General features: G+C 36.6%; 1 protein-coding gene across 2 annotated transcripts in view; it reads right to left on the bottom strand.

Moving 5' to 3' along the window:
* Nucleotides 1-891: 891 nt before the first annotated feature.
* The window catches only part of ANGPT1 (angiopoietin 1), a 252,366-nt gene continuing 229,011 nt past the window's right edge, over nt 892-24,246 (bottom strand). The window contains exons 8-9 of one of the 2 annotated variants that reach the window (XM_007446535.1): nt 13,486-13,616; nt 892-1,580 (exon numbers count right to left, since the gene is read on the bottom strand). In XM_007446535.1, the coding sequence (XP_007446597.1) occupies nt 1,420-1,580; nt 13,486-13,616 (292 nt within the window). In that variant the 3' untranslated portion in view covers nt 892-1,419. The remainder of the gene's footprint in view (nt 1,581-13,485; nt 13,617-24,246) is intronic. The other variant, XM_007446536.1, reaches the window with a different exon arrangement.

Below are 24,246 nucleotides of genomic sequence, written 5' to 3'. Positions count from 1 at the left end.
TGTATAATACAAAGTTTGCCAATTTTCTTCCCTAATGATAATGTATTAACATCAGAAATTGCCTAAGAAAACAGGGTCCAAGGGAGAAAAATATGAAGAAATAACATATTTCATAAAGTGGTATAGTAGATTTTTTTGGAAGTGTGTTTATTTGCATCAACTGTGGACAATGCTGCATATTCCAGATTAAACAGCTATTAGGTTTACTATGGATATAAACAGGCTATGTACAATGATATTTATAATTCTTCTTTCATTTTTCATAGACTTCAGAGTATGTCTTTTATAGAAACTGGAACAGGGTGAATCTGAAAAGCAAGTTTCAGTTAATTAGCAAAAATTAAATTAGCATGAAATAGGGTGAAGAATTGAAGGTAATGATTTTAAAAATAATAAAGTTACACAAGTGTACACATGCAAGAAGATACTGTAAAATGAGCTGTTCCAGTTTACTTGGTTTTATTTCAACTTAATACACTCTAAAATACTGCTTTCATGTATAATATCAAAGGAAATATTAAATGCATGTATATTATTTTAAGGGCTTGATGATATATTTCACATTCTTTAAACTTTACTCAGGCTATAAATATATTTATATATCAGTCAGTTTTTAAAGTAAATGCAATCTGTAGCATGGGGGAGATCATTTTTCACCTTATATGTCCATACTTGATTATGTCCATTTTTTCTGAAAACTGTACCAAAAAAATCAAAGAGAAATGGAGTGCTTTTCTACCTCACACTGCTATTCTTTAGGCACTATAATTCTTTATAGTTTACCAAAATGGAATTTAAATTTGAAGACGGGTTAACTGAAATCAACTAGTAAGTATGATTTAGGAATTAGGCTTCTGAAATCCATTTAACCAACTCAGAGGACAATGCTGTTCTTCCTAAACTTTTATTAAAATTGTGCAACAGTACAAACTTATTGTTAGTAGGTTTGCAGAGAAATAACACCATTTCACTGGTGCAACACATCTTTCCCAAAGGATTATGGCAGGCCTGTTTTTATTCTTCACGTATACTCTTTTTGTTGTTGTTGTTCATCTTCTTTTTCTTCGGTTTTACGTGAAATAAACCATATTTATCATCTGGTTATTATAGTTCTGTAATAAGATCCAGTAGTAGTTTGAAGCACAGCGAGCTGAACAGTTTCTTCCCTTTTTAAAGCATGACAGTGAGTGGCATTCTCTGTAGTCAAGCCATATGAACACAGTCACCCCAAGGAGAGGCTTCTGTGAAATCAAAAGGTTCCAAATTCACAGTCAAGAACCTTGGTGACTTCACATAACTGCTACTTGCTGCTGGAAGGGAGACAATATTGTTTGCTTCAGAAGTTTCCAAGCAGTTTCTCATCTGGTGGCTTCTCCAGATTTCTTGGTGGCCTTTTAAATTGCTTTTGACATTGTGCCTTCAAAAGTCCAAAGGTCGAATCATCATAGTTGTGGAACGTAAGGAGTAACTGGGCCCTTTGAAGTAATGCCACTTTATTCCATTCAGTTTTCCGTGGTTCTGCCCCGCTGTATAAAACATTCCATTTAGATTGGATGGGCCACAAGCATCAAACCACCAGCCTGAAAAATTAGTTAACAATGAAAGAGAGAAGAAGGAGATGAAACAGTTACATAAGTAAACTGAACATTTGGAAATTAAGGCCATTAACTGAGGGGAAACTTATTCATACTTATGATTATTTGCAAATAATCATAAGGAGGCATTCAATAAATATCTTATTGGTAGTGAAATTGTTTTAAATGGCATCCAATTTAGACAGTGTACAAACAATCAGAAAGAGGAATGCTTTCATGAAAATCAGCTTTCAGTGTCACTCCATTGGGACTCAATTCCCAGTGTAATGATGGGAAGCATCTGGGCTTCAAGATACGCTATAGTCAGGCCTGGATTCATACAAAGGGCAAGGAGAATGAAACCCTTAAGAGGCATTCTACCTGAAGCCTGTTATTGGGAACAGAACAATTAATTATTAGCAATAAAGTTCAGAAGCTTAGACAACTGGCATCTAAATACAAAGAAATGTTCTCCATCTACTTCATAATTTTGCCAAGAATTGGCCCTCAGCTGCTTCTGAAATTAACTGGATACCAGAAAATGACTATGAATTTGAACTGCTGTGCCCTCTCTGTAGCTTATAGCACTATGGGAAGTGTTCATCAATAGTAGCCATATAGTTCCTATATAGCAGTATTTTTTTTCTGTGATTGTTCAAGTTCTTTCTAAATGTAGTAAAAAGAAAAACGATGAGTAACGTAGAGATCCTATGCTCACACAGCTCTCTGCAAGGATAACTCAGTACTTTATTTTTTAAATGAATTAAGTTCTTAGATTTTTAGATAAAACATAATACTTTTTCTCCCTCTTCTGAAGTAACACTGCTGAAATCTTTAGGGAGAGATTTATGCCAGAGACATTCTGGCATATTTGTATTTGGATATAGTTGACCTCCCTTTGATTACAGGGTTATACCTAAGGGACTAATAGCTAAAGAAAGAGAAAGCTGTACAGCTGATGTTTAACTGTAACACGAGCATCATCTTGCAGAAACTTTAGAAAAAGTTAAATGGAGAAAAGCTAGTTCTCATTTTTCAATTTTGGAGGATGAATACAGCTGGGTTTGTTTATAAAGTCATACTAGAGGCCTAACAAGCTGTATCAATCGCTAATTCATCCTAGGAAAAAGTAAGGTATGTCAATGAATTTGGAAAGACACTATATTAAATGTTTTACCAACTGTATGCAAATAGCACAGATATTAATGCAGTCAAAACATGAGGGACAAGCAAGTTCTTATTTGGCAAGGAAGGAGAAAACTGTAAAATTTCACCTTTTTCTTCTTAAGATTAATTCCTTTAAAATTTTTTGGTAAGTATAACTAGTAAAAATATGCTATTTATATCACAAAAGGCTTTCTAATATTAGGGAATTTATTTACCCATAAGACTCTCAAAGGAGAAAATGAAACTCAACTTAATTGCTTCGGTATTTTAACTTTCTCCTCCTTTTCTATGACCTTCTTGAGGCACTCCTCCATCATGTTAATGAGCCTTTCATAGTCTTTCAAATATCCACCATGGTCTCTAAAGCAAACACAGTTACTCTGCTGTCGAGAACTATTACAAATCATAGAATGATCTTCCAAGTTACATTAGGATACTCAGGGTAAAAGCGTGTGGTTTTGTTTGGTTTATAGAAAGCCATAAGAGTTCTGGAAGAGTGTGGGAAGGCAGAGGTCTGTTGGAACAGAAACCTGGCAATGAAGGGCACAGGCTGAAGGATACATTCATTGGGAAACTTTTGATGAGCTTAGGAAAGAGACAAGAAACAACAGGGGCACATGAGGGAATAGGATAAATTTATCTTATGTACATTTTCTAATGAGTAAAGTGGGGTAATGTCTATGGTAAGAACAATGGCATTTTGGAGATGTTGAAAGAAGACCAGATGGCTGGGTCAAAGTTAACAAGAGAAACAGTAGCCTGAAGCTGAGATGGTCTGAAGACCAAATCACATAGTCTTTTGTTCACTATCCTAAGAGCAATGAAAAGGCATGGTCTATATTCCCTATACTTAGTGCTGCATCTAACAGAGTGTGCTTGACAGATGACTGGAAGGGACTACAGGCGTATTGACAGATTGACTGTTTCTCCTTATAAAGCCGCTATGGTCTGAATTAGTCTAGTTTACTAAAAAAGCTATATTTGATAGACACCTGCATATATATAGAGACACCTGAATATACTGTATTCATTTTTTCTTTCTTTACTCATCCAGTTTGTAATTATCATGAATTGTTGTCATACAACACTCAACGAGACAGATGTGGGCCTTACCCTAGTGGAGCTTACTCCCAATGTGAGAAACAGACAAAACAAAGTAGCAAATAAATAAAATACCTACAAATCATGACTGTGATGATGGAGAAAAGGAAGAAGAAGAGAGGGGGAGGGGGAAGTGGAGGGGCAGGAGGAGAAGGACGATAGGCGGGGAAGGGGGGGGCACTCAGAATCAGCGACTATGACAGAGCATTAACAGGAGACTTACTTGACTTTTCATGTTCATGGAAGAAGTTGATATTTAATGAGACCTGATGGATGAGGAAACAGTCATGTGAAGATGGGGAAAGACTCTTCTAAGCAGAACATGGCACATGTCAACGCCATGAGGAAGAAAGGGAGCTTAGTGTTTAGGGACTAAAAGAACATCAGTGTAGTTGGTATATAGTGAACAAGAGGGAGACTTGCAGGGAATGAAGGTGGAGAAATGGCAATCTTGGTGGAAAGTTGAACAATGTGGAAAAACTTATAGTTTATCCAGGCTACTTGTCTATCATCAGGTGAACAAGTGGAACATTCTCTAGGAATGGGAACCAATATTTAACCAGGGGAACCAGATCTGACAGGTTAAATGTTTAATCGAATATTATTTAGAGCCCTCACTCTGTAACTGTGGTCTGCCAAAGCTACCCTGAGCATATGCGGCAGCATGATGAAGGGGAGAAAATTGAAGCTAGAATCAATTCAACAAATACTAACCAATGGACAGACATAGGGGTCAGAGTTGAGTAAAACAAAATTCCTGACTTCAAGGAGTACACAATTTTGTATAGGAGGGAAACAACAAACTGTTGAAAAATGAGATAATGGCTGTTGAACCGAGATGAAGAAAATCTTAGGAACAGAGGCAGAATGCCCTGTTTGTTGGTCCATAAGGTGTACTCATCACTTGAGCTGGATGCTGAAGGATCGGTGTGAGTTCACTGGACAGAAAGAGATTTCTAAAGACATTGTGTACTCTGGAAGAGCTGGAGAGAGTGCCTGCCAGCAGCTTGGCTTGGCTGGAATGCCAGTGGATAAGGGATTGGAGAATTCAGGGCTAGTAAAATAAAGAGGGTCAAGAACATGGAGGTTTTTATTGTATTTCTAGAAATATTCCTGTGGGCAACGGGGAACCTAGAGTACCAGACCAGAAATTAGAAGACCTCGACTTTGATGCGCACTTCACCAATTAATAACTAAGGGATCTCAGGCAACAGTATATATAATATTTGATATTTACTGAACAGTTAATATGTGTCAGGGACTCTGCTAAAATATTTATATGAATTTTCTCATTTTATTACCCAAACAGCCCTACATGGTGTGGGAAGTACTAAAGTGAAGACACTGATGCTCAGGTAGTTTAAGGAACTTTTCCAACGTCACACAGTCACTTACGTCCTCATTCCTAAGATGTGGATTATAAATGTCTAATCAACCATTTTCACAGCACAGCTGCAAGGATCATGTAAGATGGTGCACTATTAAAGCCTATAAAATCCTATCTAAGTGCTCTTTTGTAAGTTATCTAGGAAGCAGGCAGAAACATTAGAGCAGAAATAAAAAGGATTAGATCTTATCGGTGCATCATAATGATTTAATAATGAAGACCAGGTCATTAGCGCCAACATATTTCCTTATTTGCTTGGTAGGGTTAATTAGAGAAATACAAAAATAATTTGCACTCAAATGAGTACAGTTGTTCAATGCTTGCATTGTAAAGACACGTGCATTTAAGTACCTACTATGGGTTTTGTTTTCAATGATTTGTTTTTATTTCATGTGGAAATCAAAGAGGTCAAGGTGTTTATCTCTTTATCTTAAGACCAGTGTGCCATGCACACTCTGGATTATCAGAGAGCAATAGACAATAATAAAAATGATGAATTAAGATGGCAGAAAATGAAATGAAAGGGCAATTATTTCTCATGACAATTTCAGCTGTACTGTCCTTTATTAAATACTCTGAACTTCAAGGTCGCAAAAAAGGTTATTTCTGTGCAAGTAAGTATTCTCTGTTTTCTCTGACAAGGAACAACAAGGAACATCTTTGTATCAAATATTTCAGTTTGTCCACTTTCTACCTCTCTTTGAAAAAATTAAGCATGACCAGATCTTTTAAACATAAATCCTGAAAAGATGTGGTTTTAAAGTATATTTATAGAAAGCAGGCAAAAAGTACAGCAGACTCCTGGTTACTCACAGGTACCCTTAGGCATTCATTAATGATCGTATGTACTCATGGGTACTCAGAACATATGCAAGTTTTCACAGATTGAAGGTGTCCTTGTGAACATATAGAGGAGTGTATGCCTGGGTTACAGTCCCTCTCTGATAAGATACCAAACAGCTGAATTATATATCTTCTACAATCCTGGGGAAATATTAACTTTGTACTTTGTTCTATAAGTGCCTGGGAATAACAGATGAGGAATATCTAAAAGGAGTTAATCTAGAAGAGGCACTTTAAGCTTAAAAGAACTCAGTGATGCAAGCAAAGATGGAAGAAAGCAGCAGCTTCCATCTGCTGTTGGGACAACTGATAAAATGTCTTAAATGTTTTAAGATTGGCAATTGCTGAGATTTACTTTGCCAAGCATTTTTCTTTATAACCTGTAACTTCATGTATATTTTAATAAGAAATCTGAGATGCATGTTTCTAATCCATTTACACTTAACTCATTAAAATTTAGTTTTGTAATAACTATCTCGGGCTTCCCAGGCCTTTAAAAATCATTTGAGTCTTTTATCTTTGAAGCAGAAAATTCACATTTTACCACCAATAAATGAAACTTTGCCCAGAAAACATGAACTTGATTCTAAACTCTGTACTCAGGAAGTTCAAATTTATTTGAAAGTCAGGAAACCTAACTCAAACTCTTCTGATCCTAAACAAAATGTCTCTCAACACTTCTTTTCTAAGGTAAAAAGTACAGCAAAATAAAAAGATATATCTGTGGTTATGGATTTCTTTCACTCATTTTCAATGCACGCATTCCAATCAGCAATAAGCAAAAGAACCTGCACAGAGAATAAGAATTTTCCTCTTTGATAGTGATAAAGGATGAATGACTAAGTTATAGCGATAAAGGATGACTAGTTAGTGACTAAGGATGAGGCTGAAAAGAACTGATTGATGCCATAGTTATCAATGGGATCATCATGAAAATCACTCGCTGAGTTCACGTGTACAAATTCGGCCCTACCAATAACTAGCCTCAAGGAGCAGCTGCATGCTCTTGTGTGCGGGAGGCAAAGGACCTTTCCAGAGGTCTGCATTCCTTCTGTCATTTCATTCTACATCCCCTTCGAGTCTAGCACTTGGCTTTTTTTCCTTTCTCTTCTTTTTGCTCCACAGATTAAAAGTTGTTTATCCTGGCTGATAATCTTGAATTCATTTAAATCCTTTAGGTATTCTCTTACTGCCTCTTTCCTCCCTTGAACTTCACTTTACTTTTAACCACGTTTAAATGAGGAAACCCTTGTGAAAATGTGCTGCAAACAGTAAAACAGAGCTAAATTCTTGTCTTTGAATGCCATTCCTTTTAAGAGTGGCAGCAGAAGGAGTGGATAAGGTAATGGCTTATCTGGAGGTCGAGTTCAAATCCTACTTCTGACATTAATTCTGTGACCTTAGCCAACTTATCTAACTCTTCCGTATCTCAATTCTTGCCAAAGATCTCTATTTCAAAGGATTTATGGAAGTGTCATATAAGTTATTAAATATGTCATTAATGGTAATGAAGAACTGAGTGTTACACACTAAGAGTGCAATAGATATTCACTGTATTATTTATTATTAGAGTAAAATATAAACAAAATTGGTTATTTCTCATCCACTACCAATTATTAACCTTTGGTGGCAGCCTGGCGCTACAGGCCTATCAGTTCTGATTCACCTTTTTCCAAACTGATCTTTTAAAAGATATTTTACGATATTATTTGTTCTTTTTCCAATAAGTGAAAACTTCCTCCCACAAAAAAGGAGTATAGTCCTAAATTTTGCACTTAGGCTGTTCAAATTTATTTGAAAGTTACAAACCTAACACTCGAAGTTTTCCAATTTGGAGTTTAGTCTTCTGGGGTTTGGTTATTCTTAAAATTCAGTCCCAGTCTTCAATATTCATCCCTTTGTTCCATGTTTGTGCATGCAAATTCATATATACATACTTAGGCATTTTAAATCTAAGTTCACAAAAAAGTCACATGCATACTCACATTGATTTATTTCTACGTCTTCTCACCAGGATCATTTGTGATTTTACAATGTCCTTTCAGAGTCTCTGATAGCAAATTCATTCATTTAATCAATATTTATCAAGCACATCCTATGTGCCAGGCACTGTGCTAGGCACTGAGGATACAGTGGTGCAGAGCATGATGTCCCTGACTTCAAGAACTGTACATTGTTGTGGAATAGGCTTAGAGATTATGTACTAAATAAGAAATTGCTTTGAAATAAAGTACTGCAATGTAGATTTCTGTGGTCAACCTTAAACTATCCATATGGATCTTTTCTCTCAACATTTTTGCCTTAAAACCCAGGGAATGCCAGTTATCTGACAATGGTTAGCACATCCTTCCTGGGTTATCAAAAACTCTAAGATGATTGTATTTTCCCAAAGATCTTGTCACTTCAACCAGTTAGAGAGGCTGTTAATTTCTTTCGTTTTCTTTGTCTTCTTCAAGGTTATACAGCAGGCAAGGCAAGTATTTATCAACACTACTGCTAGCATCTGGTAAGTCCCAGGGTGTACTAAGAACTTATGGGTATGGCTTTATCCCGTCCTTTAGAATTGAACTGAGAATATCCTTTGTTAGCTTTAGCAAAGTCTTGTCTGTTGGCGACATAGTTTATGCGTGGGAAAAGAGACTGGAGTTTTTACCACAACAGATTCTTTCTGCAGAAGGTTAGGTCACATTTTTACATAGATTTTATATTATATACCAAATAAGAAAACTGTGTTGAAAGAAAAGGTGAGGAAAAGAATGTAAAACAATACCATGTTTTGTTAGGGTTTTTTGTTTGTTTGTTTAATTTTTGGTTGGCAACCTTTAGTAATTGTAGTTACTAACAGACTTTTAGAAAAATGTATTTTGAATTGGTACAAAAGACCATATTTTCTTTGAATGTGAAGTTTGTTTTGATTGTGACAATCTAATGAGAAAAGGTTTTAATTTTCATAATTTTAGAGTCATAGATTTTTCTGCATATTTATGTTTATATACAACAAATCCATACAAACAAAAGCATGAATTGAATGATATTACATTTTCATTTTCTAAATGTTAAATAATAGAGAAAACATTAGGTTTTTAATGAAACTGATTCCTTTCTTTGGGCTCAGGAGGGCACAAGAAGGGCTCTCCTGTGGGACTAAGAAAATATTTTCTTAGTCCTGTGGGACTAAGAAAATATTTCCTATAATCACCTCTTAAATTTATCCCTCCCACTATACTGAACTACACTATACTATATACTGAAATATATAGATTTGTCATAATATCCTATATAAAGGGGGAAACTTAAGGAGAAAACTTACAAATTTTCTTGAGGTCAATGAATCACAGAACACAGATATTTCTGGCTTATAAATGTATGCTGACAAATCATCACTAATGATTAATTAAGATGTCAGTTCCATAGAAAATGTGTGTGGCAATTTTGATCTTGAAATATATGGTCTGGTCCCATAAGAAATGTGTAATGAAACAAAAATTATTCAATATTTAAATTGGATGGAAGAATTTCTGGTAAGGTAGAAATAAGTACATATCCTTCTGGGGAAGGAGGTATAAAACATTGTGGTGTCTGTTTCTATTGATGCAAATACGCTTTTTAAGTCCGATAATACCTCCTTTCCACTAACAATTTACTATGAACTACAACCCATGCACTGAAAAATAATGTTACCTGTTTTTCTCTACTGTAGCCACAATGAGTACACGGAATAATAAAATCATAGAACCAGAAGAAAATGTGAGAGACAATCTTATCTAGACCCACAACTATTGGGATGGGCATATGTAAACTCTTTCAGATAAATACCTTTCTATTCTCTTCTTAAGGTGTTCATAACTAGACATGCACAGTCCTTCCTGGCAACTCACTCCAGCCTTTGATCCCTGGACACTCCATCTAAAGTCACTTTCCCCTTCCTTCAATAATTCTGTCACCTGTTATATTTTGTCCCTAGAACTTGTTATGACTTGAAATTGTGTTATTTATTGTTCGCTTTTTGCTGATGGTCTTCCTCAATAGATGCAAGCTCTATTCTGTCTAGCTCATTTTTCTCATAGTTGTTGACTCTTAACAAGTTTACTCATTCAAAATATGTTACGTTGATAGAAGGAAGTTAAGAAGTTAGGATGTTAGGAAAGAAGGAAGAAAGGCCAAAATGTTCTACCTTATGTCTAGCTGAAATACCTTCTGCTTTCAATTATGCCTATCTCCTGTTTTTCAGTCTTTGACAGATAAGGGTAACAATGATACCACATTCTCCAACAAAAATCCCTCCATGTACTTGAAGAGAACTATTTAGGACAGTTAAGCAGGCAATAAATCTTACTTTATCCTTAATTCCTTTTAGAAGAAACAATGGAAAATATATAAATAAACAAGATAAAACAAAGCTTTAATTGATGATGACAGACAACTAAGAATTATTAGTTTCAAGGAGTATGAAATCTCTCTGCTTAAAAGAGACTATTTTTTAAAAAAAGAGGAAAAATCAGAGAAAATGGTTCTAAGGGGAACTATGACAGAGAATAAATAGTGGTGGGGGAGAGTAGCTAAGTAGGACATAATTTCCAGATAATACTCAAGTTACCTGGACTGTCATTGACATTCATCCTTATGTTCTCCAGTTCTTAGCTATCTAAATTCCACGTATTAGTTTTGCAGAGTGAATAGATTTGGAAGACCTGGATTCTTTCAAAAGGATATTTGATAGGGTAATGGCATTTATTACGAAAACACATTTACTTAGACTATTCCAGCCCAAGCAATAAGTGGAAATTTTTTCTCCCCAATATATGTGTTTAATGGTGGCTAAGAAGCAGGTCCAAGAATGATTATGGATGAAGGAACATGACAAAGTTCAATCATTTGAAGCAGAAATAAAATCACAAACCTGAGCAATGAAGTTTTCTCATCAACAACCAAGAGATGCAGTTTCCTCTTTGCTTTGCTCTATATTTTCATAATTATGACAGGAATATGAGCAGATTGGAACACTATTCTAAGTAAACATTTGAAAGATTTTACTGTTGGTCTTTCATGTGTTGTATTTATTTGGTAAGAAAAATTATCTGTAAAAACAGACATGGATAAAATGAAGTGTACTTCTATATTAAAATAGGCAGAAAACTGGACAATCAAAGTCCTTCTGTCTTTATATAAAGTTGCTGACAGTTTCATTTATGGGATCATGGAGGTAATGAAAAGAAATATTTTCTTTCAGGAAAAAAGTTCAAAACCTAACCTGTGGGTACCATGTAAAAAAATATGCTAAGTTTTAACAACTGTTTCGGGGGAGGGGGCCATACAATTGCATATAGAAGACTTTTTAACTATTGGATGAGGTTGAATGTGATGCCAAAATGGCATGTTTAAAGCTTAAGGAGAAGGATATGACAGAGGCAGAATCATAACAGGCTGGCTTTGGTAATACTAGGGCTGGTTTCACGTTGAAAAGATGTTACTATAAGTGGAGTGGATGGGAATCAATATGGAATGTGATTTGGTAGTGGTAGTAATGGAGGGACCGGGAATGGGGATGAAGGTGGAAAGAGTTCTCCAAAACTTTCCCTCTATACTCTTCCACGCTCTGTTAATTGATAAGAAAAATGTCAACCTTATGATTCATTTCACTGGTTTCAAAATTTGAAAGTGACTTCAAGGGTTCCAAGATGGTTACTCATTCACTCATGCACCACATATTTTATTGAGATCCTATGTGCCACAATCTACTGAGCTAGATGTTAAGGATAAAATGGTGAACATCTACTTAATTTTGTTTTCCTTGTGTACAAAATGGAGATTTGAGTTTTTCTCCTTATCTCACAGAGTTGGTTTGGAATTCAAGGAAGATAGTATAACATATTCAGTAACAGGTAATAATATGTAATAATAATGATAGTAATATCATATTTGGAGAAGTAAAATTTTAGATTTAAAGAGTTTTTTCCTTATTAGCATGAAAACATGTTTTGTTGTAGGGTAACACAGAGAGAGAATTAGAACAGTTGAAGGTGGGAATGATTACTATTCCATTAAGAGAAGGAAACAGGGGCTTCCCTGGTGGCGCAGTGCTTGAGAGTCCGCCTGCCGATGCAGGAGATGCGGGTTCGTGCCCCGTTTCGGGAGGATCCCACATGCCGCGGAGCGGCTGGGCCCGTGAGCCATGGCCGCTGGGCCTGCGCGTCCGGAGCCTGTGCTCCGCAAATGGGAGAGGCCGCAGCAGGGAGAGGCCCGCGTAACGCAAGAAAAAAAAAAAAAAAAAAAAAAGAGAAGGAAACAACACTAAAACTGTTAGAAGACAAACACTGAAAAAAAAGTTTCCTTTACAATTTTATTTGGTGCCAACTCCTTTTTTGCCTGTAACATTTTTGAGCTACATCATTTGCCATCAGGTTTTAGTTCAGTGTTAGACTTCAATTAGTCATTTATCAACTTATTCGGTTTTTGCCATGACCATTTACAACTTTTATTAATATTTAATATTTTTCTTTAATTAGTTAAATATCAAATATTTGTGAATCCTTTTTAAAATGAAGTTTATATCATTCCTTTAAAGAGGAAATCAGTACCACTTACTATAATAAAAGTAGACATAACACTCAATAAAATTAAAACAAAATCATTTTATTTAATTCTAGGTAGGTGCCATTGCCTAACCAAAGCCCTTCAGCTGAGGCTGAGGAGTTTGTTCTTTCTTTGCTACGAAAGGTAATTATTGAGTAAGTGCTAAAGAAGTATTATAGATAAGCTAGTACTAAACTGAGAATTCCTCTTTGACACAATCAGAAGCCTAGAAAAGTACTTAAAGAGTGCAAAAGGATTAACTTTCTTACTCAGTGATACAATATTATTTAATGGTATCTGGTATCTCCTATACCAGCTCAAATGTCTTGCAGAGGTCAATACCTTATAATGTAAAGCCCTGGTATAGCTATTCTGAATTGTATAACTTTATATCTAGCTACACCTCTTTATTTTTCTTACTCCATTTCAACAGAATGGTCAATGAACTCTATTATACAGTTGTAAAGCATTTTGTAAGAAATTTTGGGTTTTTGTTTTTTCTGTATGCTGAATCCTCAAATTGCTGTTCATTCCACTATGGGTATCACTATGAGTATTTAGAAGGCAGAACAACTGGGACTTTAAGAGGTTCAAGAATTTATTCAGAACCAAGCTTAGCACACCCCCACCATAAATGCTGGGGGAGGAGGCAAACTTCTAAATACGCTAGCAATGTCTTGCACAAGAACATATGGTAAATTAGTGGGCAGAACAAAATGATCTCTAGGGACTTGCTCTTAAGTTTCCTGACCAGAAGATCATAGTCTTTTCTCATAGATAAGAAACCTCAAGCCTCAAACCAATGAGACATAACTCAGAGAAAGGCCCTGTAGGACTTACCTCCTGTTAGCATGAGGGCACATTTGCACATGCAGTTGTCATTATCAGCATCTTTAGTGCTGAAATCAGCACCGTGTAAGATCAGGCTGCTCTGTTTTCCTGCTGTCCCAGTGTGACCCTTTAAATACAACCTGAAGTTAAAAAAAAAAGAAAGATAAGCCATTCAACAGAGTAACAGAACCCAGAAGACTGGTTTGCTGAATGTTTGCCTTGTTCATCAGTTTCTCCCTTCTCTGAATTCAGCCCTTCCAACAAACTGGTATAAGACCAAAGCTCCCTAAAAAGAAAGAAAGAGAGAGAAGGGGTTGGGGTGGGGGTGAAGAGAATGAAGGAAAGAAGGAAGAAAGGAAGGAAGGAAGGAAGGAAGGACATCAAATTACATATAGGTAAAATTCTCTGTGGCTTGTGTGCTTGATGTTTATTTTACTATGGCATACTTAAACTCATATGGTTTGCTGATAATGTAGGATCCACAAAAGGAGGATGGGTTTATTTTATTACAAGTATTGATCTCTAAACAAAAAATGCCCTGTAGAGTGTCACTATAGCATATATCACTGTGTTAATATTAAATATTGATGATGTGCTAAAGGAGGACTTACTCTGTGCCAAGCATTCTGCTAAATGCTCTCCGGCTGTTATTTAATTTAATTTTTATATTAAATCTGTGATTCAGGTATCAATATCAAAATCTTGCATACCAAGGCTCAGAGAGGCTAAATAAGCTGGAATTTCACTATGGTTGACTTGAAAATCCAAGTTCTTATTAGTCATTATGTATTCACTGAACAAATATTTCTTAAGCACATACTATATACCAGAAATTGTTCTAAGCACTTAAGATATATCAGCAAACAAAACAGACAGAAAGCCATGCCCTCGAGGGACCTACATTCTGGTGGTATTCCTAAAACTAAGTTCAAAACCCCAACTGTTTAACCTCAAAAATGGCATTCTTCAAAGACCCTGCTTTACTCTCTAGAAACATTTCTTTTCTTTTCTTTTCTTTTTTTTTTTTTTTTGCGGTACGCGGGCCTTTCACTGTTGTGGCCTCTCCCGTTGCGGAGCACAGGCTCCGGACGCGCAGGCTCAGCGGCCATGGCTCACGGGCCTAGCCGCCCCGCGGCATGTGGGATCCTCCCAGACCGGGGCACGAACCCGTGGCCCCTGCATCGGCAGGCGGACTCTCAACCACTGCGCCACCAGGGAAGCCCTAGAAACATTTCTTATATAAAATTTACATTAACCTAGATCAGGGACTCTCTAACAGTTGCCCATATAATCAAATCATCTGGTCATGTGTGAAAAAGACCTATTCACTAGGTTGAGGAATTTGTATTTTCAACTAGTAACTCAGATTACTCCTTGCAGACTGTCCAAGGAGAACATTTTGAAGAATATTGGTCTAGAATTCAGAAACTAGTGAACAAATCACAATAGTTGCCTAATGTAGTTCCCTAACGTCTGCTCATTCCCTATGGATCCCATATGCTGCTTTCATATCCATCTGGGCTCTCTGAACAAATGCAAACTTGCTCAGGTCCTTCACTGGCTCGTCAGGGCTCAGAATAGCTAAACTAAGATTGTCAGTAGCCTCAGTTTGATATTCAAAGTCTTCTCTGACTGAGACCTACCCCTCTCTCTAACTCCACCGAAAACTCCTCGGTTCTCATTCATCAAAATTATCTAGCATATTCCCTTCAAATCCATGTGTGTTACCACTTCTGTGCCTGAGTCTCATTTATGAATCCTATCCACCGTATAGACAATGCGTGATTAAATCTCTGTATGAGTGAGACACTACTAGGACCCAGGCCAGCTCTGAACAAAATTCTACATTACTATTAAACAGAAATAATAAAGATTAATTAATATTTGAAGATATATATATATATATTTTTCCATATGTACATATTTGACTCGTGTTTGCACCTAAGTATATGTATATGTCCCATTATTATTTTGTGAGGTTGACAATGTTTTTAGCAAATAACAGTACTGTTGTATAATTGTGCCAAAATATTTCACACATATTCTGCAGAGATTTTTTTAGCCAGAGCAAAATATACAATTAAACACTACTCAAGTTTTACTGGTTTCAATAATTAATAGAACTTGTAGTTAACAGAAGGCTGAAGAAAGCTTCTAATGAGCTATCGAATACAAGCTTATATAAATTTTTTTGCTGTACGCGGGCCTCTCACTGTTGTGGCCTCTCCTGTTGCGGAGCACAGGCTCTGGATGCGCAGGCTCAGCGGCCATGGCTCACGGGCCTAGCCGCTCTGCGGCATGTGGGATCTTCCCGGACCAGGGCACGAACCCGTGTCCCCTGCATTGGCAGGCGGACTCTCAACCACTGCGCCACCAGGGAAGCCCCAAGCTTATATTTTAAAACTCTGAGAGTCAGGCTAAAAGTCACTGGTGATGCAAAAGTGTAGAATTTCTAACTGGGAATTCACATTTTACGTTGTGGGCAGCCCATGTGGAGGTGGGTTTCACCAGGGCAAAGTAAGGTGAGAGGTTACCGAAGGGAGTCCTAGGACATGTTACCTGGGTGAATTCACCACCTTCTAGATCTGGTCTGCAGTTTTAATTTGATAACTTTCTCAGCCTCTCAGAGACAGACATACACTTGCAAAACTAAGGGGGACTTATGTCAGGTCTCCATTTACAGTCAAAATAAAGGGCCCAGTCTCATGGTCTCCTTAGAGGGAGTTTCACATAGAAAGCCAAATTATAATCAGAAAGTTGCTTGCTTGGTGAACACAGAATCAGAGTCTGGGGGAAGATGAATGATTTCAAAATTAAGTAGCTATGACTCTGCTGGCCTGAAATCTCCCTCTCCACTGGGAGTGGGTAAGTTTAGCCCACAGGCACTTTTGCATGAGGGATGCTAATTCCAACTCTGATTCTTGGATTCTCTATAAACTGTGATGACTTTCCTTCTTTTTGACTTAAGGTAAGTCAATACCATTTTCCCTGCAGTAGCTTTAAGCTCACTAATGGGGATAGACTTTCCAGGACACAGTGATTTTCTACACTGTCTTTTGCAGGTAATTTAGCACAAATGTTGAGTTGATATTAACTGAGTGACTGCTATGTGTTGAATATAGTTTATACTTTTATATGAGGGTTATAATTCAAGCTTCATAATTTACAATGGTTTCTTTGCGTTACCAAGGCAACAGGAATGCACAATTATAAATTCAGGAAGTAGAGAAAAGCAAAAAGAAAATAAAAAGTAACCCAAATCTCACCTCCAAATATAACTACTCTTGACATTATGGTTTATATACACTTAGTCTTTTCCTTGTTTTATTCCCTCTTCAAATAGAAAATATTATTTATATTTAAGTATACATGTAATACCTGATCATATTCTATAAACATTTTGAACAGTGCCAGTAAAGTTTCTGCCCACAGGCCCATCTCATTTACCACTCTAGAAGTAATCACTTATGTCAATTTTGTACCCTTTAAAACAGTTTCTTCTCATGTATAAACACAAATGAAAATGGAATCATACTTCACATGCTTTTTAACAATAAGTTTTTCATATATGATTTTATGACTATGTTTCCATGTCATTACATATTCTTCTCCAACATAATTTGGCAGCTATGGTATGACTATACCATCAATTGTCACAAGTTTAAGGGTGCCTTTACATATCTCTAAATATGTATGCAAGTATGTACGTTAGGGTTAGAATAAATTGTAGAATAAACATCTACAATGTTTTGTCCTGACCTCCACCAGTACAGAACTCATCAACGATGTATGCTAGGGTCTGTGAGTAAAAGGAGACATTTTTCCAGATCCACTTAATCAAGACTTGAAGGTCAGTCGTCTAGTCCTGGCAGCTCTTCTCTGTATTATTAAAAAAGTCTTACAACTGGTCTCAATGTCTTGAGCTTAGCTCCTTCCACTTCCCCCTAAAATCCATTCTCCATGTGGCTCATTCAAAACATGCCTCTCATCGTCATTCCTCTGCTCTGGTTAAAAGCCCTCAGTTGTTCTCCCAGCACATGAAAGATACAGTCCAAGTTCCTTATTGTGGTTTATGAGGACTCTGAAGATCTAGCCCTTGTCTGCTTCCTCCCACACCAACCCCACACCTTCCATCTCTTACTTCCTGCACACACACATAATGATCCAGGCTTATCAAACACTTGTTCTCTCAAAGCATCACATTCTCATTTCTCTGTCCCCTTTCCCAGGAAGGCGCTTCCCTGGAAGGCCTTTCTAACTGCTGAATTCCTACTCATCCTTTAAGATTCATTTCAAGTATGATCTCAAAGAACATCAGATGGATATCTTTATGATGAAACTTATTGTGCTTTACTTTAGTTGTCTTTTTACTTGTCTTCTCTCATAATAAACTGTGAGCTCTTTGAGGCATAAGCTGTATCTTACTCAACTCTGAATCACCAGAATCTAGAACAAACAGCGTCTGATACTGAGGAAAGGCTCAACATTCACTGAATAAAGAAATTATGGATGTGAACTAATGACGGGTATAATCAATTTTCAGTAGGCTGAAGGTAGCAAGTAAATTCAGACCCAAATATCAATAACCCTAATAACCAAAATATACCTGGGTCATATTTTCAGAAGGATAGTTTTTGCATCTCATTTAGCTAGATACTCAACATCCCATTTCCTTGTCAACCAACTGAAATAATTAAAAATTACACAGACACATACACCCTTCTTGATCTTTCCAGTTCTGTTTTTGTTCTCATCTTCTCAGAGACTCCAGAATATGAAAACATGTCTGATATATTATGCAAGCAGAATAAATGAAGAAAACTTATGTCTTCTTATTAGTTCTTATGTTTTATTGAATGACTTATTTGTATTGTGTGCATACCCAACTGATATCAGAGAACAAATTCAAAATGAAAATACGCTTATGGTAAATTCTTCAGCTAAAATTATTTTGAAAAAAAATAAAAGCCAAATAAGGTGTAAAATATTTCCTTAAGGGCCTGCCCAAATTAGGGATCTTGAAAACAAGAAGCAGAAGCATAGAAGAGTCCCAAGATAGTGCAATGCAAATACCAGAACATATTGGTTGCAATGATATAAAAGTAGAAGTGAAGGGTGGGCAAAATGGGTGTAGGTGGTCAAAAGGTACGAACTTCCAGTTACAAAATAAACAAATCCTGGGAATGCAATGTACAACATGGTGATTATAGTTAATGAAACTGTGTTGTATATTGGTAAGTTGCTAGGAGAATAGATCTGAGAAGTTTCACCTCAAGGAAAAAAAATTTAACTATGTGTGGTGATGGATGCTAACTAGACATTGTGGTGATTATTTTGCAATATATACATATATGCATATATTAAATCATTATGCTGTACACCTGAAACTAATATAATGTTACCTGTCAATTATATCTCAGTAAAAAAAAAGTAGAGGAGACCAGTATTTTGAGGAACAGTGGATTTTTTCACCGTACAAGACTGAGTAGAACGTGTAATTTACATACAGTAGTATTCATCCCTTCTATGTTTATATCCTTAACATGTTGCAGGGAGCTGCTTATGCACTTCTAAGGAAGAGTTGTTCTCTTCCACTGGGAAATAGAGATGGCATTTCTTAAAAATAATTTTTCTCAACACTAGTTTAAGCAATTTACAGATGAGCCCAATTATGCTTCTGTGGAATCCCACAAGGATTCTGGGAATAATAGTGTAGTCAAGGACAGGTCCTCTGCACAGTTAAGGGGCTCATTCTTTTTTACCTAGCACAGAATAGCAATTACTGACCCAAAGCCAACAACTGTAGCTGGTTATCTGATTAGGGACAGACTAAGAGCTGGCCATTCACTAATGCCAAGTATTTTTTCGAATTAGATAAGAAAACTTATTTGAATTGAGGCTCAAACAGAATATTTATGTGGTTCTTTTTATTAATGGTTCTGGTTAATTTCTAAAATACGTATAATTAACTATCCATGACTTTCTCTATTCTGATAATGGAACATCACTTTACAAAAGAAAAGTCAATACACAGAAGGGGCAAAGTCAGCTTTGCATATGACTATGGTGAAAAGGACTTAAAGTGTGGGTCACTGGAGAGAATGCTTCCCCCCAAAATAACACCATGAGAATCTTGGACAATTATTTCTTATGTTCAGCCAGTGTAGATGTGTCTTACATGAAGGATGATGTGTTGGGAGATAAAAACCAAATGTTATTACAGAGCAAAGTATCTGGCTTAGGAACAAAAATATGAAGGATGCCAAAACAACAACAACAACCAACCCCAAAATAACAACAGCACAGAAACTCCAAAAAATACCATTAACTGTGACCAAAAAGGCAGCCACAAAATAGAATCATGGCATTTATCCTTTTCAAACCATTTTTCCTAATTAAGGGGGGAAAAAAATTATGAGTACCAATTGGTCTGTGACTTTAAAGAATGTCAGCTTTTTAATTTTTTCAATTAGCATCTGAAGGGAAAATGAAACACATGCATACTGAAACTGGTCATGATTTTCTAGTCATTCTTGATGAAAATATAGTTACTCCTTTTCTTTCACTTACAGAAACTTCAGTTAACTAGAAAGACTAAATCATATTTCTTAATGAATGTAGGACAACAGTGCACTCTATTATGGAAGAGTAGGTTTCAAAATATACCTCTGTATCATACAAGTGATTCTATTAACTTTATTTTCTTTAAAATAGGCAGCCCAATCCCAGGCATCTAGTTTCTCACTAATTTTGTCGACTTAAGAGATTGCTATACCTCTCACATTTTTACATCTTCACTGTGTTTGGGGTGGGGGCGGGGGGAGTCTCTTTCATTATCCAAGGCAGTGGGAGTTCTATGTTTGACAAATTGAAGTTTGGCCTCAGCTCTTTTAAACAGTAGACAGACTCTTAGATATCTGAACTTTAAGGTCTCACATACTGACAAGCTGAGCAGATTTTTATTTTGGCTCTGAGCTCTCTCCCTGCCACCATATGGAACTACTTTGTCTTTTTCACAATCACTTGAAGAAAATGCAAAATAACCCCCATGATTCTCTTTCAGAGCCTGGTAGCAATGACTCAATCTGACGGAGTTTCCCAACACTGTCATGTCTTCTGGTTGCTGCTCCAGGGCTGTCTCTACTGTAACCACCCTCCCTGCCCTGCCCCCACCCTACTAAAAGGGCTGGGCACCAGCAAAGAGTGATATCACAGCATGTCTTTTAGCACGGAGTTTAAAGGATATAGGTGACATCTTTTGCTGAACATAAAGACAATACTTCTCTTGTCAATCTATATAGAGAGGAAACAGTGTTTGCCCTACTGTAGACTTCTAGCAAGATTAGGCATTTGTTTGCTGTTATGAACAGGTCATAGGGAGGTATACAAATAATTAGTATTGTAGGAAAAAGGGCAAGGGAAAAATTCAGGAGATGCTAAACTGCTCAAAACGTTTAGTGGAAAAGATTAGTTTGGGACGCTGTGGAAGACATGGACTTTAGGGGAGGGATGAGGAGGATATTTCCAATAAAAGGGCTGTGAAATTCACGGCACAATTAAATTGAGGTTATCTAAGATCAAAACAGATAAGAAATAAAGGAGATTCATGAGTCATTTGAATGTGTTGGGAATGTCAAGTGAAAAGGCAGACAATGAACTTATTTAGATACTAAGCATTTAAGATAGATTTTTATTCCTTTTTTTTTCTTTTAGCATTTGAAGCTGGAAATTATTTGTTTTCATAAAATGTCCTTTTTTGTTAAGTATAGAGTTCTACAGTGGGAATCACTAAGGCTGGAAGCCTTGAGATAAAGGCAAGAATATAAATTTTATCTTAGCACAAGGGAAGACAAACTCTATATTAGCCTTTCCTAATATAGTAAAATTATCTCTAGTTAAACAATGTTTTCTAATTGTTTTCAAAATAACATCTTCAAGATAAACATTTTATTCTCTTTAATTCAGGACTGTGCAAGTGTATCCTGGGCTTATAAATGACCAGAACTTTACTGAACTGATCCCTTTCTCCCAAGTCCAAAATCAACGATCTTTCAAGACAAAATATTATGTGGGAAGCCTTTTCTCTTCTTTCTTCTATAAATTTTCATTGCACAGATAAATTGCTTCTCTTCTGGCATATGTCATTTTGCCTATCGTAGTATTTCTCTTTATAAATGTGCCTTTTCTTCCTCATCAGACTATAAGCGTTTGATGAGAAGTCTTCATCTCTTAGCCATCTTTGTACACTCCATGTATAATATACATGACAGGCATTAAATAAATATTTATTGAGTCACTTATGAACTAAGCATTCAAACTGTTTAGAATTTAGTTTTACTCATCTCAAGAGATTCTTTATATGTAGTACATTTTAACTCCAATAATACAATTATGTTTTACAATTCAAGTCCCATGGGCATTTTTTTCCTGATTTGAAATTTGCCCAGTATTAATGACCTAATGGTCTGTTCAAATCATACAGTGGGACACTTTTAAGAAGGATGGAATGAGTTTGTGGTTGCCACCAGACATTTGAAGAAATAGCTCATGGAATGATCTATTAAAGCAAATATGAGAAATGAGACCATGAAGTTTGACAAAGGGATCTATTGGGTTGGCCCAAAAGTGACTTCAGTTTTTAAGTAAAAAGACACATTTTTCATTTTCACCAAGAACTTTATTGAACAATGTATTCACCCTTTTGTTCCACTACCTTCTGTCAGTTTTCAGGCAACTTCATAATTCCATCTTCCCAAAACTTTTTATCTTTTTGAGCAAAGAACTGTTCCAGGTGCCTCTTACAGTCTTCCAGGGAACTGAACTTTTTTCCCTTAAGAGAATTTTTTAAAGACCGAAAAAAATGGAAATCCGAAGGTGCAATGTCTGGTGAATATGGCGGAGGATTCAGAACTTCCCAGCCAAGTTGTAACAGTTTTTGCCTGGTCATCAAAGTAATATGCGGTTTTGTGTTATCCTGATGGAAGATTATGTGTTTTCTGTTAACTAATTCCTGATGCTTTTCGTTGACTGTTGCTTTCAGTTGGTCTAACTGGGAGCAGTACCTGTTGGAATTAATTGTTTGGTTTTCCGGAAGGAGCTCATAATAGAGGACTCCCTTCCAATCCCACCATATACACAACATCACCTTCTTTGGATGAACACCGGCCTTTGGTGTGGTTGGTGGTGGTTCATTTCACTTGCCCCACAATCTCTTCCATTCCACATTATTGTACAGTATCCACTTTTCATCGCCCATCACAATTTGTTTTAAAAACGGAAGGCTTTTGTTATGTTTAAGTAGAGAATCGCATGCAGAAATATGGTCAAGAAGGTTTTTTTCACTTAACTTATGTGGAACACAAACAGCAAAGTGATTAACATAACCAAGCTGGTGCAAATGATTTTCAATGCTTGATTTGGATATTTTGAGGATGTCAGCTATCTCCCTCATGGTATAACATTGATTGTTCTCAATTAATGTCTCGATTTGATTGCTGTCAAGTTCAACTGGTCTACCCGACTGTGGAGCATTGTCCGGCAAGAAATCTCCTGCACAAAACTTTGCAAACCACTTTTGACATATTCAATCAGTCATAGCACCTTCTTCATACATTGCACAAATCTATTTTTGCGTTTTGGTCCCGTTTTTACCTTTCTTGAAATGATAAAGCATAATATGCCAAAAATGTTGCTTTTTTTTCATCTTCAATATTAAAATGGCTACACAAAAATTCAGTTTTGATAAGTCTTTTTTTAAATGCACGCTGATATGACAGCTGTCACATACAATCTAACAAAACTGTTTCAAATGAAGTCAAAGACAACTAAGTGCTACTAGAGCCATCTTATGGAAAAAAACGAACAAACCTTATGACCAACCCAAATCATCTATACATGAGTCCATTCTATTGCATAATTCCCTCCAGAAACAGGGCATTCATTTTAAACATCTGTTTCAAAGCCTCCATCTTCTTTGTTAGAGGACAGAGGGCTTGTTTTCCAATGCTGAATCTTAGGACTGTGATCTCTGTTGGAGGAGGCTGTATTAAATAAATCTGTCATTATGTGCCACACTATTTTTTGTATGTTGGAGATATATTCTGTTACTCCACTGTCCATAGGTGAACGGATTACGTACTTATTTGCGATAGCCTTTCAATGAGTATGTAAGAAAATGATAGAAAAATATATGAAGCAAAGTTGGTGCACCTATAAAAAAAAGAGTGAACATATGCCAACCAAGAGAGCTGTATGACAATGATCTACATTCATAGTTATGAATCTAAGAGTAGAAGGAAAAGTTCAAAAGAAGTTTCAGAAGAAAAGAGGATGTAAGTAGGAAGATTAAAAGATCTAATAACATACAGTTTGACTAATTAAGAATTAAGGACGTGACAGAGATTGAGAGATACTTAAAGAGACATAAAGATCAAGAAGATATAGGTAGGGCTTCCCTGGCGGCGCAGTGGTTGAGAGTCCGCCTGCCGATGCAGGGGACACGGGTTCGTGCCCCGGTCCGGGAAGATCCCACATGCTGCGGAGCAGCTGGGCCCGTGAGCCATGGCCGCTGAGCCTGCGCGTCTGGAGCCTGTGCTCCGCAACAGGAGAGGCCACAACAGTGAGAGGTCCGCGTATCGCAAAAAAAAAAAAAAGAAAAAGAAGAAGATATAGGTGGTTGGGTACAAAGTAAGTATGAAAATAACTGACAATAAAGTCATCAACCAAAATTTTCCTCCTTTTATCTCCCCACTCCCACACAAAAATATACAA

The sequence above is a fragment of the Lipotes vexillifer genome, unplaced genomic scaffold, assembly GCF_000442215.2.
Source record: "Lipotes vexillifer unplaced genomic scaffold, Lipotes_vexillifer_v1.1 scaffold327, whole genome shotgun sequence".
Taxonomy (NCBI): Eukaryota; Metazoa; Chordata; class Mammalia; order Artiodactyla; family Lipotidae; genus Lipotes; species Lipotes vexillifer.
This window is presented reverse-complemented; position numbering and strand designations above follow the sequence as displayed.